At 30.9% G+C, this 13,074-nt stretch overlaps 1 protein-coding gene across 7 annotated transcripts in view; it reads left to right on the forward strand.

Annotated features, from left to right (window-relative positions):
• The window catches only part of LOC106459740 (TIP41-like protein), a 26,321-nt gene extending 16,954 nt beyond the window's left edge, over positions 1–9,367 (forward strand). For all 7 annotated transcript variants that reach the window (XM_013919395.2, XM_013919396.2, XM_022386279.1 and 4 more), the window contains exons 5-8: positions 1,447–1,578; positions 4,901–4,996; positions 7,596–7,658; positions 8,584–9,367. In XM_013919395.2, coding sequence (XP_013774849.1) covers positions 1,447–1,578; positions 4,901–4,996; positions 7,596–7,658; positions 8,584–8,679 — 387 coding nt within the window. In that variant the 3' untranslated portion in view covers positions 8,680–9,367. The remainder of the gene's footprint in view (positions 1–1,446; positions 1,579–4,900; positions 4,997–7,595; positions 7,659–8,583) is intronic.
• The last annotated feature ends 3,707 nt before the right edge of the window (positions 9,368–13,074 follow it).

A 13,074-nucleotide genomic window follows, 5' to 3' on the forward strand; every position in this document is an offset into this window, starting at 1 on the left:
TTATTTTTCAAAATCTGACATAGATATTGTAAAAATATTTTCATTGGAAAGTACTGTTATGGAGAGATAAATACTTTACTAATTATCAAGTCAAAGTATTATATGTTCACTCTAATAGTAAACATTTTTGTGAGAGCAACTTCATAAAATATTTATTATACTTAAAATTTTAAAAGTAAAACAGAACACTTTTAACAAGTAAAGAACAGTAGAAGCATGGGTGATATGATTGAAACTTTCTAAGTGTCCAAAAACAGACAAGTTAGAATAAATGGGTCATTCATATAAAGATGTGATATCCAAAAAAAAAGAGCCAAGTTATATAAAAGGACAAACTGTAAAGATGTAATATAAAAGTGGATGAGCCAAACAAGAAAAGGTGGGAAAGTTGGCCCACTCCTTAAATGCAACTTGAACAAGCATCAACATGAATCTTTGGCTGACCTCTTTATTCTAACCTGGCTGTTTTGACCAGATTTCACTACTTTTTGTTTTGATTATTCTTTTACAAGTAATTGAAAATATGATTCATCTCAAAGTGGTATTTAAACCCAGTTGTTTAGGGGAGGGGGCTATCACTACAACTGTAGTGTCTTAGGCCACAAGTGTCACTCCGTCATTTCAGAATTTTCATGTTCCCCTAGGCCCTTAAATCATCAATTTAAACCTAGTGGTTAAAGAGAGCAATTCACCACTAAAATTATAAAAAAAATATTAATATATGTTGTAAAACTGTTGATGCATACTTTTTAGATTAATATCTACCAGTGGAAGTTTGTTTCGTGCCAGTCCTTCATTGTTTACTATGTTTTCCCTCTTTGTCGAAAAGAATAAGAATTTCACCACTTTTTGACTGCCTGATTCTCTTAATATAAAACAGTTATGTAGCTGCCGTTTTTAATGTCACATAAGAGTATTTAGATCTGTTAGAGGTATAAGAATAATGGTATTCCAGTATTTGGAACAGCTGTGGCAACAACCTAGATTTGGTCCTCTATGTAGAGTTATGACACTATTACTTCATCTTTTTTAACTTGGTGGAGTCATTGCCATGACTAGATAAGTGATCATAGATGAGATAATGATCATATTAAGATCTTATAATACAAAATTTTTCTAAATGTCAAAAATATGTCATCAGAGATTGAGGTGAAAGATTTAATATCTGTACATAAGTACAGAAAGTCTTTAAAAGTACAACATTATGGTAATTATTAAACTGTTTCTTAAGGATCTAATTAGGATCTTTGTACAAGTAAAATAGAAATATTATATTAGATCTTGTCTACTGGGATTGGTTGGGACATTTTGGAAATTTGTTTTAACAAATCATACATATCTACTTACCTACCATACATTTTGTTTGTGCAGTTAGGGCTATTCTTTTTTAGACACTCTGTAGATCTTTATGTATTGTTTAAACAGTAAACACTTGTATATTTTAAGGTGAGTGAAACATCTGAAAGGATAGACATTGAAAAGCTGAAAGTAAGAGAGAAAATATTGTTCTTTGAAGATATTCACCTGTTTGAAGATGAATTAGCAGATAATGGATGTGCACAGTGTTCAGTGAAAATAGTAAGAACACTTATTTTCTTACATATCTTTTTGTTCTGTTGGTAGATTTAGTAAAGTGCCCATCTGTAGTAGCATCACATTTGCTTGAGGTAAAGAATCATAAACTAGATATTTTTAATTGTATATTTTTTTAAATCACCTAGTAGGAAATGCTGAAGATTTTGAAAGGCATAAACAAATTGAATTATAAAAGAAACAAAATATAATGGTTTAAAAAAATTTAATCTAGCATGTTTTCTTAAAATATGCAACACTTTGAATATTTATAATAGATACCAAATCTGAAAAGAATGATTAAATCCATGATTGTACTTTGCCATTAACTTTGAAACTGACAAAATATTTCATTCTCTTAGTAAATGGTGTCCATATACTATGAAGATGTTGTTTAGCACTGGCAATATTACACATCAAAACTTTCAATTCAATAGTTTTAATGTGGATTTAAGTTTGCTAGGATTTTAAGTTTTTTGTTGTTTTGCTTTAAAAAAAAGAGAGAGATAAGAACAATATCAATTTCTTTAAGATATGCTTAAAAAACAAGGACAACTTGCAGCACATTTAAGTTGTTTTAAAGAAAAATTATAAACATGATTTTTCCTGTGTAATATTGTTTATTCTCAGGAAGTAAAGGTCTCAAAATCCTGAACAGTATTTTCTGTATTTTTATTAGGGAAAAAACTGATTATATTATTTTTTGTATTTTTTCACTTCAATTTAAAATATCAACTATTTTCATGATCAATATGGTAATTAAAACCAGCAGTCCAAATATTTTCAGATATTTTGTGTTGATTTACTTTTGAATTATTTGAAGACCCATCATTTTGTGATCACACTAGTCTCAATATAAGGTGCTAAGGTGGAAAGATACCTACTATATTCAAAGTCCTCTTATTATTGTCTTTATAGAGTTGACATATTTGTAGAACTGATAAATTGAAGCACCCTTTTTATTTTTGACATAAGAAAGTAAAAGATATTAAGTTGAATTGACATTAATGTAATACAGCTTTAATTGTTGCTGGAAAATTGAAGTTTGGATTAAGAATGTTAAACTTGGGGTTGAATTAGGAATATATGTTTGGGTTGAAATGGGAATGTGAAATTGAGGTTTGAATTGGGAATTTAAAATTGAGGTTTGGATTAAGAATGTTAAACTTGGGGTTGAATTAGGAATATATGTTTGGGGTTGAAATGGGAATGTGAAATTGAGGTTTGAATTGGGAATTTAAAATTGAGGTTTGGATTAAGAAAGTAAAATATGGGATTGGATTAGGTGCATAAAATTGAGGTTTGGATTAGGATTGTAAAACTGAGGTCTATGTCAGGAATCTAAACTTGAGGTTTGGAGTAGATTTTAAAACTTAATAAACAATAGCTTGCTTATATAGTTCAGAAATTTCCAAAAAAGAATCCTGCATTCTATTTATTTTAGTTGGCTTGTCTTTCATAATGCAATATTAGATCACTGTTTAGATAATGAAAGACATGTTTAGGTCAAATGACAAATTAAGATTTGGAAGGTATCAAATAACCTAATTTTAAATTGTATATAGATGTGTACTTTTAGGAGATAGAAAAAGATTGTAGAAACATATTTACTTTCACCACCAGGAGACACCAGTGTATAAGTAGATTTTTAAAAATATCTTTTATGACTAAAACTTAAGTTATTTGTGTGAAGAATCTGTGTAATGAAAAGACTGATATGAAAATTTATTTTCATGACTTGGTGTTATTAACTGTTAAAAATTGTGAAAGTGCTTTAACTTGAAATGTTACTTTGATTTGCACGTATAAAACTTAAACTACTATTATATTTATCTGTGTCAACTGAAAAAAATGCTATAAGAAATCACTTGCTTTTTAACCAAATCAAAAAAGAAAATGGCTGTATCTCTGAGAGTTGATAGAGGGTACGTACAAGCATATTAAATGTGGAATACCTGTATTGTATATGTTTAAAAGTAGAGAATTGAAGACTATAAATAAAATGTGTATTTACTCTTAGGAAATTTGTTACTTAATATATGTCTCTTTTAGATCAAAGTCAATTCAATGTCTTGTGTGCATCTTAAATAAAGATATTGGGGATAATTGAACAATTTTGGTTAAAGAAAATTTTTTTGGGGATTATATTAAAAGCAATTTGTTATATTAAAAAACTGAGAAAGATGATTCATTAATAAACAAAGTTAAAGTTCTCTTCTACTTTGTTATCCTGGTAGTAGTACTAATTTTGTATTTAACATTATATATGAAACTTAGTCAGTGGTATAGGACTAACGTTATACCTGTGCCTAAGGAGTTTAATCTTTATATACCTTTTTTCCACCCATCCTATTGGCTCAGTGGTACATCTAAATGCTTATAACACTAAAATCCAGATTTTAACACCCATGATGGGCACAACGCAGATAGCCCACGGAGATGCTTTGTGCTTAACAATAAACAAACAATTTTTTCTTCTTTTTTTTCTTCCAAAAATTGAAGTTGGCTGTTTTGAAACTTAGAAGAAATCTTGCTTCTATACTTATCAAAAGAAAGAAAGGTTAAGCAGCATATTATTTGAATTCACAGTGAATGTATTAGATTATGAAAGTTTCCGAGTTCAAAATTTTGAATTGATTGCTTGCAACAACAAAAACAACAACAACAAAAAACCTGAGGATAAATGTGTGCATTTGAAATACTTTTTTTTCAAATTATTTGATTTTCAACTATTTCATTTTGAAATATTTTTTAAATATGGTTTGTTTTTGAGTTTAAAATTAACATGTGCGTGTAAGAAGTGCAGTAATGTATGCTATTGAATACCTCATATTTTCCACAGGTGTTTTTAGATAGTAGTATTTAAAAAGGAGGAATATATAATACTTAAAATAACCAAATGAAAAGATCTATCATTATTAACCTCAAAATCACATTTCACTGGATATAATTTTTTTTATTTTTATAAAAATGTGTTGCTTCAATATACATACTTATATTTAAATAAAGACAATTTTTGACAAGATTAATTTCAGCTGTTCTACAGTTTTAATAATAGGCTTATTAACTACTACAGTTCTGTGAATATGAATGTTAAAAACTCAGAATTAATATGAAGCCTACTAACTCTTATCACTATTTACACTTTTACTCATGTTTCATGTGTATACTATGTGGTATATTAAAATTTCCTTTCTATTCAAATACTGAATGCCACTGGAAAGGCCTGAATCACACAAAAGATGAACATAGAGTGGTGCTAGTGACTTACTACCCTTAAATGTTTAAAATTAAGACTAAACATTATATTTTCTCTTCCTCCCTTTAGAGAGTTATGCAGGGAAGCTTCTTTCTATTATTACGTTTCTTCTTGCGAGTTGATAATATCCTGGTAAGAATTAATGACACAAGAGTATATCATGAGGTATGTCAATTGTATACACACATTATTTAAAACTGAATTTAGTTATTTATTTGTAGGGTGCTGTGTAATTTAATTTTAACAGCTTATATTAAATACATGAAAATGTATCTGAATATTTTAATATTAAAAAGTAAAAATTATTTTATATTCAGAATAGTTTTTTAGCTACCAGTACATCTGTTTTTAGATATAATAAAAACAATTTATGTCTTGTATTGTCCTTATTTAATTTTTTTCTCACTGACGATCTTGTTGTAAAAGCTAGACAAGGGTATACAGAGAGGGGACTGAACTCTAAACTTTTACTTTGAACAAAGCTAGAATGGGCCCACAAGTTTGTCACAAAAATAACAAAGTTATATACTTTTCCAAGGAGGTCTAATAGGATTTTTCCCTGTGTCTCGTTAGGCCACTTCATGCTTGATGGTATATCACACCTATTTAAATTACTGATAATAGTGTAATATTACTCAGTAAATTGTCCCCTGGAAAAATGGAATCATTGCTTTTTTTGTTTTTTTATTTACATCAATGATATAGATTAATAAATGGTCAATAAATTATTTAAATTTGCTGATGATATTAAAGTTTCGGGTGTTGCTGGCTGTGGGGGTGTTGCTGGTGCTTTGCAAATGGATTTGGATTATTTGGTGAGTTGAACAAATAAATATAAGATGACTTTTAATTATGATGATTGCAAGGAAATGCATGCAGATGATCATGATCTAAATTATAAGAATCATTTTGATGTGAATAACCTTAACAGCATTATGGGAGAAAATGATCTTGGTGTAGTGGTTGATCAGTCTCTTAAGTAATCCAAGCAGTGTGCAAAGCAAATAGGATTTTAGGTTGTATCTACAGAAATATTGAATGCAAGTTGTATATGTCATTGGATAGGCCACATATAATATACTGTGTTTAGTCTTGGGCTCCTTACCTTAGGAAGGACATTGAACTGTTAGAAAGGGTTCAGAAGAGGGCTACTAGGATGATACTTGGGATGGAAAGGTTGTCATAAAGTTCATGTTAATATCTCTGAAATTGTTTTCTCTTGAAAAAAGAAGAGTTAGAGGGAATCTGACTGAGGTGTTTAAGATTGTTAAGGGAACTGATAGTATTCATGCATCATTTTTTTCATACTTAATGGTGGGAATGGTAGGACTAGGGAACATATATATATAACCTTTGGCAGGATAGGAGTCATCTTTAACTAAGGCAGGTTTATTTTTCCAACAGGGTGGTTTGCTTTTCGATTGGGTTGCCTTCAGATGTGATGGATGCAGTTAATTTAAGGGAGTTTAAAGGAAGGCTTAATAAATATTTGAATGATAAGGGCTGACTTTGAGTGCTTTATTTTTATTTTATAGTTAATTTTAGTGGATGGGATGGCCTAGATGGACTGACAGGTCCTTTTTTGTCCTCAAATTATATATGTATTATAAAAATAAAAGTATTCACAGCATTCCTGAGCACTTGTCAAATCTGTATGTTTCCATTCATTTTTAAAATTGATTTATAAAGAAATTCAGATAATTGTCTAGCATTTATGAAAGTTATCAATTCAACTCTAATCAGTTTAATATTTATTTCTTGCCCTAAGACTAAAAATAAAATAATGCATTAATATGTTATAGCATTTTATTTGTTTTAATTATCTATATATGTTTGTTTTTATGGTAAAATTATCTCTTTTGGTTAAAATCCTGTATTTTTTTTTCAGATAAATGTATGGTAGCTTTGGTAATAATTGTTTGTTTTTTTTCTAATTACCAAAAAGTATATGTCAGTAAAATATAAATTGTAGATGTAGCTGTTTATTTGTAAATAATGTTTTTATAAATATAGTGGTGAAATCACTTGTCATTTTTAATGTCTGAGACAACTTTTTTATGTGTTTACAAGTATAATTGAACAAACTAACTACACTGTAAAGACCAGCTCGTTAATTTCAAGGTTGATTTGTCAAGGGGAAATTTTGTCTATAACTGTTCAGCCATATAAGTTAGTTATATCAGATTCCATTTTGCTGATTTGTCTTTACATGATTTCTTGAAGTTCTTTATTTTTGGTGAATCTTCTAAAGTCTGATTTTTGAATTCATCAGATTTAAGAGCATAAACTTTTGGAGATATTTTATGTTATTAGTCTGTATTTAACACTTTTCTCTTTGTAAATATGCAGGTATGAACTTTTGACTATGTTGTGTTAACATGTGACTCACACAATCACTCCTGTTATTCTATGTGATGTACAGGTGCATAAAGGATGACAAAAATAAATATTTGTTTAAAGTACCATCTTCTTCGTTATTTTGTTCAGCGTGGTTGCCAGTATAGTTATTTTCATCAGTGCTTCTACATTAAAAAAAATACAATTAACATTGAATAGAATTTTTCAAAAATTCCCTAATTTAGATGAGTTATTTCTATCATAATTTGAATTAAACCATTTTTAGAATGCTTTAAAACGTTTTTAGCTTGTAAATATGGTCTTTTAACAGTTTTGATAATTACATAACACTCTTATTAATCAGTTTCAGAGTTAAAAGCAACAAATTAAACTTGTGTGAAAACGTTTTTAACTTTTTTCTTTCTAGGAATCTAAGAATTATTTATTAAGAGAATATGTAAGCCGTGAGAGCCAAATATCAGACTTAAAGGTAGGTTTATAAAACATTCTTTTAAATGTATGTGAATCTGAAAATACGTTTATGTTAAAGTTAAGGATAATACAGTATCAACATTTTATACAAGATATATGCAAGGTACTACAAAAAATTGATCTAGTGTCAGAGATAATTTCTTATTGTTAAGAAATACCTAGAACCTAGAGAGTACAAGGTTACACTCATCTAGTGTCATGTGATCCTGTAGTCCTTCAGTGGCTCAGCCATAAGTTTGAAGGCTTATAATGCTAAAAACTTGGTATCGATACCGATTGTGTAGCTTTGTGCTTAATAACAAACATAAAAAAGGTTACAGAAACCCAAATATTCATTGATCTATATGAAGTATGCTTATATCAAAATTAATTCTGCTTTTGTACCCATCATTTTTTATTGTCTCGTCATCTGAAATAGAACAACAACTGATAGTGGTCAGTTAAAAGATTTAAAACAAAATACTTTCACCAATCAAATCCACTTACATGGATCCAGGGAGGGCTTTTTAAGTTTCCAATTTAATAGAATTGATCTTAGAAATGTGAAGGATTTTTCCAGTTAGTATCATATGATCAATACCATAAGCTATGAAAATATATGAAGTTATGAGTACTGACAAGTTGTGACCTTAAATGAAAGTAAATATACAATCGACTTTAAAATACAACAGCAAAGAAGTGTGTGAAAAGAGGGGTGTGTTCAGAAAGAACTGAGTTGGTAATATTTAGTTTTAGATAAAATAAAGGTCCTAATTTCCATTGAGACTGTTATTATTTATTCATTTTACACCATGATAAGATGTTTGATATCAATAAACTGCCTACAAAAATATCTCATGTAGCAACACTTAAAGAAATGGTTAGGCATTTGTAATTATAAGTTCTCCAGTCAAAGCTTTAAAGAAAACTTTTTTTTCTGTTAGATTCCATCATCTCTTCTAACGGATCCAGGAGAATTATGGACACATCTACCAATCATAAGCTCTTGTTATGAAAAGCTTGAATTTCCAACCTGTTAAACAAGAAGTGTCATTACATTTGGCCATTTTTTATTTGTGTGGAGATCTACTTCAAACTAACTTTCAAAATATGTAATTCTTTGGTAATTGAACTTCATTATATCCAAGACTGGTTAATAGTTATGAAAAGAATAAATATGAAATATATTCAGACATTATTATTAGTTAATGGCATTTTCAGGTATTAATACTGTCAAGCATTAATACCCTTGCACTTCAAGAGAAGCTGTATAGCACTGTTTGTAAAAATTTAGTGTAAGATTTCACAACTCGGCTCTTAAATGGGTAACAACCAGTTTGGTTGAGAGACGAGGCAGTCGCATCCAGTCTTTGGCAATGTCATAACATTGAGATGGTTGGTTATTATTATTATAACTTCAAATAATTTTTTGTTATATTTTTCTATTCATGATCAACTAAAAATTTCATTGTACCTACATTTACATATACAAATTAAATTATAAAGCTCTGTGAAATATTGACAGTATGAATAAAGTTTTATTCTTATTTGTAGTTTTTCTATCTCAACCTTATTGTATTGTATGTGATGCTGTTTAAACCTTATTGTAAAATTATCCTTGAAATTCATTTTAGATTGCCATTTTAACATTCTTTAATAGGGGAGTATTGAATTTAGAAATAACTGTATGTTGATTTTGAGGAATTTAATAAAATAAACCAGCACTTATACTTGTGTGCCACATTTTTGTAAGACCAAAACATAACAGTTACTTTATATATGACATAGAATAACAAAATACAAATATTTAAATAGTTTCATTTAGTTACAATTTCTTATTTATTTTATTACAAATAACTGGATTGTGGACTGTCATACCTAAAATGGATGAATTGTATGTGAGAAAAAAAACTGCCATCACTTGGGTAAAATATATTATTAATCAGTAAGGTTTTTGACATTTACATTCTGGTTGTTTTGGAACTTACAAACAGCTTGTATTTTGACTTCCACGACATCGTTGGATTTCGGTGTATGTGGAGATGACCTGAAAGTGCACATGAGCTGAACATTGCAGGTTTGAGGTTGGTTTTGATGGTTGTGTAATACATGTGCTTCATTGTAAGAGCTAATCTATACTTCATTAGAAATGGTGTTCAGAACACTCCATTATGGGGAGTGAGTTCCTGGCAGCCATTGCCAGGTTTCTACTGGTGCTATGGACTTAATTGGGATGGATGATAATGCTTATTCTCACAAAGCACATATCTCTGCCTTTCGTGAACAGCATTTTTAGCTGTGTTCATCCATATTGAATACATTGGAAACATCTTCAAGGATAGGTTTTATATCTTCATCACCTACCAGGTACACAAGAGCAGCTGAGAAATATTCTTCAGCACACCATTCAGAGCTGTGTCAACTGCTCAGGATGGACATATACACTGTGAAAGTGGATATTAATATTTATTAGAATCATCTGATTATTAATATCCCTGAGCTATCGTGCAGCTGTAGATTCTTCCAAGTCAAGAGGTGTGTTAAGGTGGTAGTTCCATATTCATAGCTTGATATGTTGTTGATTTATGCCTTAAAAAAAAGCAATAAAATTTCTTTGGTTAGAAGTTTGTGAGTTATGATTTAGTTTCCAATAATTTGTTAATCCCTAGTTTATTTTATCCAGCATATGTCCAAATGAAGACCCTATTATTTAGGAGGGAGTGAACAGACATTTAGTTTCATAGTATGCATGTCAACTTATGATATTAAAATTAGATGTCATGAACTGTTAGCACTTTTAAAGGACAGCCCTTGGGATGGTGACATGTGCCCCTGCACAGGGTGCCCTCCCAAAGAGGTGCCAAAATCAACATTGCATTTAACAGTTCTTGTCAATTTTATAGAGGCAGGGATACCAAATACAAAGTTCACACAGGACACAATTATTCCACTTCACTAAAATAAGGTTTGATTGACCTTTTGCTTCTAATGTAACCCCTATGCATATTTAAACATTTATGAGGATGTTTTATGTGTGTGATCAGCACAGGAGTGGTTAGTGAAAAATACTTGTACAAAAGTTAAAAATATAATAACCTATTCCCTTATTATTCATAAAAGTTCATAGTTTTAGATTTGTAAATTTTGTAAGGCATCATTTGTTCTAGCATCTTAAAAATGTCAATCTGTAATCAAACCTCTAGCATTTGACATTCAGCATCTGTTTCTTATTTAATTTTTTACTAATGCTTGTGATTTATTTTTAAATGAGTGAGATGGTAATCAAAGAGTTTGTTTAAATGTATCTCCTATTTCCCAGACAGTATACACCTTCAAGGGATTGGAATAGAGAACAGATTCTTATTTAACTAAGCCATGTCCTAAGTGGATTTTGCCACATAGTCATCAGATGGCTTTACTCACCCCAAACAAAAGAAAGATTTTGGGTAGGAATGATTGAATAGAACTGGGATAGACTCAGATTAAGTACTTTGAAACTTATTTACCCCAGGGATCAAGAAAAATATACTAGAACTAAATTATAATCTGATTAAACTCCATAAAATTAGTCAGTATCTCAGCAAATTCTGTGTTAGTCATGGCATGATTTTACTTGATTGCCCAGATTAGGGAAGACAGAATAAAATCCGACTAGGCTCAGATTAAATCCCAAAAAATCTGAGAGATTTTATCAGTTAGTTACTTGGAAATTTTAATTATGAACGTTGTAAAAACAAAAAGGTGTTAAGCTAGGCCTTGATTAATCGCCACGAAACCGCCTAGGTCTTAGTGGATTTTTCTTATCCACAGGCAGAAACCCTAGATAGACTACGTATTTAAAAACTTTTATGACTTTAATTTTCTTATCTAACATTCTTCTGTTTGATCTAACCCTTTTCTTCATGTGAAACATGTTAATGCGTTGTTGGCGATTTCAATTTAAAACTGATACTTCTTACTTCAAAACATTATTTTGGACTGCATTTTGCGCAAACATTGAAAGTTTCATAGAACACACTTTATTATATATGTAACATTTGTTAAGACCCAATATGGTCCAGTGGATTCATGGTTCACGTCTCATTAACTCGCACACACAAAACAATCACGCTCCGCGCTTTGGGGTCCATTATAAGGACGACTGTCAATTCCTCGTAGTTGTCAGACAAGAGTTGGCGTTGGGTGTTGTTTATTAGCTCCCTTCTTTCTAGTGAATCAGTACAAAAGGAAGAGATAGCCCTTGAGTAGACGTGCGCGAATATTCGAAAACAAAAACATTCGTTAACTTTCCACCCGAATTTACAGACTATATTTGGTTCAATACCGCATGGTTATCACCTGAATCAGATGGGCAATACTCTATTATAATAATCTGTTGCAGAAGTCAATTTTGTTAGTCTACAAACGTAAGCATTCCTTTTAATTGTATGGTATCTCCCTTTCCTTGGCGCCCCCCCCCCCAGTGGCACAGCGGTATGTCTGCGGACTTACAACGCAAAACTCCGGGTTTCGATACCCGTGGTGGGCAGAGCACAGATAGCCCATTGTGTAGCTTTGTGCTTAATTACAAACAAACCTTTCCTTGGCACAGATCAGTAATACACTGTAAGGAAAATTACAGTTCCGCACCGCATAGGTGTTTTAGAATTGTCAGTACGTACTTTTCCTCCCTTTTAGTATGTTGTAGATGCACATAGTTTACCTAAGTTCAGGTTATTAAAAGTGGGGGAGTGCTTCCCCCTCCCGTATACAAAGGGGTGGGTAATAATCCTTTCCATCCCGGAGACTATGACATAAAATTATCTAAATATATTTCTATCCATATATATGCATTTTATTTGTCGTGGTTTCTGAGTAGCTTCAAGTAGTAAATATACATTAACAGTAAAGTTTCACCTCCTTCGAAGTGTTAGTGCGATTATTTTAAAACGCAATAAAATGTGTTTGTGTGTAGTTAAGCACAAAGCTATATAATGCATTAGCAGTGCTGCGCCCACCACGGGTCTTGAAACCCAGTTTTTAGCGTTACAAGCCATCAGACATACCGCTGAGCCACCGGTGGGCCGCGGTAAAAGTAACGAGCCTTATTTTATTTTATCACCCTTTATCCTTCACGAGTATATATAGCAACAGAAACAAAACGAAAATACGTTTTAAACGGAGTAAAAAATCTCTTCTAAAAGTTTATTTGAAACTGAAAGTTTTTCTGTATTAAAAGAAAAAGTACGTGAATCATTTTGCAAGATAAATAGAAACTTCGCTTTAGATGTGTTGAATTGCAAGGAAGCTGGCTTAACGGAAGAAACGTGTTCATTCTATCGAGGCTCGTTTATCACTGTTGTCATTGACAACACTACGTCATATGACGTCGGCTTTCAATTCAGTAAGGTGCTCGAAGGCTCGTCAGCCTCCCAGTATACCAGAAGCAATTGAGA

This window comes from Limulus polyphemus, unplaced genomic scaffold (genome assembly GCF_000517525.1).
Source record: "Limulus polyphemus unplaced genomic scaffold, Limulus_polyphemus-2.1.2 Scaffold655, whole genome shotgun sequence".
Lineage (NCBI taxonomy): Eukaryota > Metazoa > Arthropoda > Merostomata > Xiphosura > Limulidae > Limulus > Limulus polyphemus.